Source organism: Limulus polyphemus, unplaced genomic scaffold (assembly GCF_000517525.1).
Source record: "Limulus polyphemus unplaced genomic scaffold, Limulus_polyphemus-2.1.2 Scaffold238, whole genome shotgun sequence".
In the NCBI taxonomy this organism is placed as follows: domain Eukaryota; kingdom Metazoa; phylum Arthropoda; class Merostomata; order Xiphosura; family Limulidae; genus Limulus; species Limulus polyphemus.
In genome coordinates, this window is record NW_013665848.1 from 28,626 (window position 1) to 35,447 (window position 6,822).

General features: G+C 31.4%; 1 protein-coding gene across 1 annotated transcript in view; it reads right to left on the reverse strand.

Moving 5' to 3' along the window:
- The window catches only part of LOC106478653 (dnaJ homolog subfamily A member 1-like), a 28,905-nt gene that overhangs the window by 7,914 nt on the left and 14,169 nt on the right, over window positions 1-6,822 (reverse strand). Inside the window, exon 4 of the mRNA XM_013939210.2 lies at window positions 3,284-3,511. Coding sequence (XP_013794664.1) covers window positions 3,284-3,511 — 228 coding nt within the window. The remainder of the gene's footprint in view (window positions 1-3,283; window positions 3,512-6,822) is intronic.

Here is a 6,822-nt window from a genome sequence, read left to right on the forward strand (position 1 = left end):
CATTACAATTATTATACATTATATATGTATATATAGATTATTACTATTCACAAACAAGTTCTTAAACTTATTTTTCTTAAAACATAGAACAGTAAATGAAGAAGTAAAGCAAAACAATTATCTCTGCTTGTTACAACTTTCGTACTCGGTTGATGTTTGTCGTAGCTTGCTAAGTCTTAAGAAATTTTTGCACATGGAGGATGTGAAATTTAAATTTTTTTTTTTTAGGTTTTATATATATACATTGGAATAACCAAACAATCATACATTACAATATTGATACCATAGAATTCCATTATAATTTATCAAGTTTAGTAATTAAGCTGTATTTGGGTCTAAAAAAATATGAAACTTCAAACAAGCTAAAGACTCAACCTACCAGCTTGAAGGTTTGACTCGAAAGAAAGATGACACTGCTATATTGAAAAATGCTAAAAAAGCCATTAGAGGAACATTCTGAGCTTTCGATTGATTATTCACGTCATATAGATAAGTAAGTGTATATAAGGGAGCATTTCCAAAAATAGAAAGAGGTGAGCCAGGCCACTGTTTGATTCAGTACATGAGCAATATCTCAGCAAATAGAAAAGATAGGAGGTTCTTATTTTATATTCTAGCTTGTCAATTTCAGTAATTTGACTTCCCAATTTATTCAAAACTATAAACTTTGTATTTTGACAAACATCTAATTTGAACCAGTGCTGCATTCAACATACCACGACTTAAATCGATGTTTAGGTGTGTTTTTTAATATTTACTTTTAAATTAAGTAATCAAATAATGTATAATATGAAAATCTGAATTATAATCTACAGTTTGATACCAAACTTAATAATATAAATTCATAAAATAGTAGTAATAGTTCAATAAAATTTTGAATGCAAGTCAATAACACGATGACATGGCCTTTGACCCTGACGATAGGGTTAAACACTTTTACTATCAAGTTACATGAAGTAAATTTAAATTAACAATTTATGTTATGATTCAAAAATTTTAATACAATGGCAGCTCTGTAAATTATGTCTATACTATAAGATGTTCACTTAACCTTTTGACTCGTACATTTCAGAGTTCTCTGAATGATTAAATTGAAATAAGTAATAAATTTTTTCAACCCCTGACATGCAATAGATTTGTTTGAGCCTTGTAGCCTATATGTAGATGTTACATACACATGCATATAGTCATTAAAGAGCTTATTTTACACTATAATCTAATAATGGTTATTTTGAAATTGGTATCCAGTTGTCATCGCAGAATACATGTAACTGATTATAGTATTGTTGTCTGCTTGATCAACTATAGCACTTACGGTTGTTTCTTACCTAAATATATTATAGTTACAGTTTAAATTGTATATAGGTTTTACTTTTATATTTTCTAATTTTAATTACTTCATTGCATTGTACGTACATACATGATAATAGCTAGTTAGTGATATGGTAGAGAAAATGAAAAATAAAAGACAATCATTTATCTTAAAAAACACTTTTGATATTCATTTAGGAGGTTCCAGAGGTTATGCAAACAAAATATGAAAACTATAAAATAAAGTATTTTTTATACTTAAAATGAAAATCGCCTTGTACTCAAACTATTTTAACAGTTTGAGTGCAAATTACTGTAGATAAAATAACATTATTATTAGAAAAAGTAATTATAATAATGTCATTCTTTGTGTACAAAATACTTATGAACTAACAAAATCTTTAGAGGTTTTGTGAGGAATGCTCAGAGTTACCGTATGTTTTTTAAATAAATAAATGTCCCTCCTTAGTCAAACTGATGCAAACTGCATCAGCCTGTGCTGAAAGAGTTAACTGAGTATATTTTAATTTAAATCTGACCTGAACATCTTAGTGAAAAACAAAAACCTGAAAACTTGGAGAAAATAAATTCTGCCTGAAAAAAAAAAAAAAGCAAAATGTAAAAACTGAAAATAAAATCTTGTCAAACTCACTTTAAGGTTTTTCACCCAATTTGTAACAGACATTGCAGAAATTTGTCAAATTTTGATAATGGTAGTGAACAAATACTATTTATGCAGGAAATCTCACTAATAGAATCCTCAAGATGTTCTTAGACTTTGATGCAGTATCCAAAATAGGACTTGTACAACATTAGTTTAAAACCACTTTTAAATAAAATTTTTTTTTGTTGATACACAAGTAAATTCTACTCTTACAAGATATCAGTGTTGTATGTAATAATTCAGGGTATTTTATAAGGGTATAAATTAAAACCTCAGACAGTGCAAGGGTAAGATTAATGATAGTTTGGAACAAGGGACATGTTAATGTGGGGTTAACAACTCCCTCTACCTTCCATTATTGCTGTTATTAAGCATTTATTATCTTTGACATAAGTTAACCTTAACTCCATAGATAGTGCCACATCCTTACACACACAAAATTATAAAATTTTCTGTAACACAACATACACAAAGTATGGGGGAGGACACACAAATGTCTTTTATATCTTACAGAGTGCATTAGCTGAAGTTTCTACTACAACAGCTACCATAAGGCTGATACGAGGAGCCATTTCTTGAGTTATACAGACTTCCTACTTTGATGCATCACCTCTGAATTCCAGCCTGTAAGACACTTCTGCAGCCAATGAGTGTCAATTAATTGGAAGGACATTAATAGGTGGGTGTTAAAAGTGAGTAAAAAAGCACCACTACCTCTTCCTACAAAGTCACCTTGACCATTGCACAGTGTATACCATGTTTTAAATATATACATATTGAATTCTTAAATCTTATAAAAAAACTTTGGTGAGGTAATAATGAACACTAATATGTTATGTTATAAAATAATTAAATAGAGTGAAAATTAGGATTTTTGTGTTATTTATCATAGCATTCAATTCCACATTTTTTTAAAGTTCATAATGCAGACAAAGGACAGGTACCTCAGCTTGTATTCTTTATAAACCAAGACAGATCAGTACAGAAACTGATGACTTGTTTCCACCTATTTTACAATGGTTTCTAACAAAATTAGCCCTTCTTTCATAAATAACTGTAGCATATTATAATGCAATACAATAAAAAGTTTTGGCTTGAATTTCTACAAGTAGTTTTTATTTTATGTCTCAAATGATTCATTTGTCACTCATTTAACACACACACACACCACAAATCCAAGCTCTATATATTTATAAAATCTTAAATATTTTGGTGAAGTTGATTATGCAACTGTACACCTAGAAACCACAAGATTATTCATCTTTACCTTAAAATATTTGCAAATAACGTTAAAACTTGTAACAATACCTTTATCAACATGAACTTCTAACACTTTTCTTTCTTTTATAACCTTCTTTCCCTGACAGGCTTTACATCTATCCTTTGGACTAATGCGTTCTCCTTGTCCCTGACAGTCTGGACACATTGTCTGGATTTGCTGTACCATGGCTGGTCCAAGCTGTTGAATACGTGTGTACAAACCACTTCCTCTGCAAGTTGGGCATCTCTCCACCGCTCCTTGTTTGCCACCTCTCCCTAGTGAATGAGAAATTTTAACAATCAAACTGAAAATCAATATTTTAACTGCATGAGTGATGATGAATGATGTTTAATTGAAACATGTTAAATTATTCAAAATTAACATTAAACATTTAAAACTAACTTTAGTTCAAATATCTGACTTAATGCACAACATAACCTATCAGCAAATGACACATAATAATATTCAGATGTTCCCCAAGGGTGTCCTCTTTACTTCTTCGATTCCTGCTAGACTTCTCCGATAAACTATCTAGTTAAATGAAATGACTGAACAAGTTTAATTATTTTAAAATTTTAAATAAGTTCATTACTTATTTTCATAAACTTGCATATATGTATATGACTAACTGAATACAATCAAACCTTAATTGAAACCATGAATATGGTTACTTATGCCATTAATTTCACTCGTACATACGTTAAGAAAATGAAATAATCAGTAGTGCTGTGATGTATCTTTTGATTTACAGTAAAGAGAAATTACTAGACCTAACAATATGTTTGGTTAAAAAATGTCAAATCTCAGTTTATTAACATAAATCAGATTAAAAACAAAACACATATCTATTGTACACAACATACACTTACACAAATTTCAATTATCATCAGAGAGAAAGAGACTATTTCTTAAATCCTACAATTAACTCATGTTTTTCTTTGTGTTGAGTCTTGAACATGCATATGTGCATAAAAAGACAACTAGTTTACTAGCTCAGTCCTCTATTTCAGAAAAAATACAGTGAAATAATTAAGATGAGTGATATATTATGATTACAGCCTTGGTTTATATATTTATAATCAGATAGAAAGTAAATCCTCAAACATGCTCTGTTTACCTATTTTCTTGTGTGCTATAAAGCATCTAATGTTCTGACCATTTCTTAACCACTAATTGACATGTGATATGGCAAGCAAACAAACTTCAACTAAAATTGAATTTCAGAATATGACAGGTGCACCAGTATAAAATAAAACAAGGAACAATGCAGAAGTGAGTATTTGTCTTGGAAAAGCACACCACCAAAAACATTAACACATTTGATAACAAAGACAGGTAATTTAACTGATTAATTATCAGCAGCCATTACACTAATTTGAGTTTTGTAAACTAAGTGGGGGTTTCCAACAACACCAGATACTGCCACTAATCTTGCTCACTATGTCTTTGTTATGACAAAGCTACTAAGATTATCTGCCACTATTACAAATTTTGAACTGCTTACTTAGAGGGAAGTTAATTGGCTAGCAGCATCTACCACCAACCTTATATGTACCATTGTTTGAGGACACTGTACTAAAGTTAATTGAGACCTTGATTAAAAAATACCACTAAATCAATCACACACACACAAGTTCATACCCCTGACAATACAAGTTCATCATCTTTAGACAACAGAATAATATAAATATGAATGAAGGGATCCAGGGAATTAACCATGTTTTCATGAAGGTGGATAGTTGGGCAACAGAAAGATGGTCAAAATCGGTGAGAAACTGTCCATAATGAACAGACTGGCACTGCAGTTTTAGTCACAGATTCTGCACAATGAAAGCAGCCAAAACAAAGGGAATGTAATCTTTGTGCTCTGAGGAGATATATGAAGAATGGTTCACATCAAAGCACTGCTACTGTTGCAGGACATTTGCAAGTGACCTAATACCAACAGAAATTATCTTCATAGCATGAGCTACAATGGCAGAATAGCTAGAAGGAAGCCACTACTCACTCTGAGCAATAATAAATGTCAATAATATTGGCCATTACAGGTGCTATCATAAATACTCACCTTTGCAAGCCAATAAAGAATTTATTAGTATTCTGTTGTGGTGTGGTATGCTGTTTGGGTAGCTGGATGATCACAGCTTGTGCTATGCACATCGGGGATCAATAACAATGTTTTAGGACAACATGGGACCTATTAGGCCACCTCAGCTGTTCCATCCTCTAAACTAAATTAAAATAATTATAATAAAAAAATCTTGAAGCCAGCCCTTGTCATTCATATACTTATCAAGCTTTTTCTTAAACTCACTTAAATTTACTGCTTCTACAACATCTGAAGACAACCCATTCCAAATGAGAACCTCTCTTGTTAGAAAAATGAAACTGTCTTAACTGAAGACGACCCCTACTTTGCCAAAATTTGTGTCCCCTAGTCCTACTATTCACACTGTTAAATATGAAAAAAACGATGATACATCAACACTATCAATTCCCTTTACAATCTTAAACACCTCAATCAGATCCTCCTTACTCTTCGTTTTTCAAGAGAAAACAATATGAGAGATTTCAGCCTGTCCTTGTATGACAACCCCTTTATCCCAGGTACCAGTAACCCTTTCCAACAATTCAATGTCCTTCCTAAGATAAGGAGCCCAAAACTGAACACAATATTCTAAACGTGGCCTAACCAGTGACTTCTACAATGAAATCATAGCATGTTTAGACTTTAGATTCAATAATTCTGTAGATATAACCTAAAATCCTATTTACCCTACCAGTAGAAAAAGCACATTGTTTGGATGGCTTTAGAGACTGATCGACTATTACACCAAGATCCCTTTTCTTCATAACACTATTAAGGTTATTCCCATCCAAATTATACTTATAATTCAAATTATGATAACCCACATACATTATCTTGCAATTTTTATAATTAAAACCCATTTGCTATTTATTTGCCCAACTCATTAAATGATCTAAATCCTTTTGTAAATCAGCAGCATCCTCTTCACACCCTTCTTTCTGAAAATCCAGATACATCAAATCTAAACCCTTACCCTCATCTAAGCAGTAACCTTGTAGGGCAATAATTTCCTTGATGAAACCATGTTGACTATCCAGTAAAATTGTAAACTTTGTTAAATGACTTAGCAAAGCATCTTTAAACAGACTTTCCAAAACTTTTCCCACAACTAATCAACTAATGGGTCTATGATTACTGAGACAATTTTTATCACCTCCCTTGAAAAGAGGAGTTACATTAGTTATCTTCCAATCATCTGGTACCTGCCCACTATTCAAAGACTGATAAAAAATAGTAGTAAGTGGTTCAAATATCTAATCTTTAACCTCCTTCAAAATCCTTTGGGAATATCATCTGGCTCAGAAGCCTTATTGTTTTTTTTATATATACTTCCCATTTTTTTTTCTTAACCAGCTCAGAATTAATGCAGTCTAGTTCGATCTTGTTTCCATCTATCTATTGTTTAAGATGGGAAATACTGCTTAAACCTACGTTACTAACAACCGAAGAAAAAGCAAAACTTAATAACTCAGCCATCTCATAATCATCAGATACTAG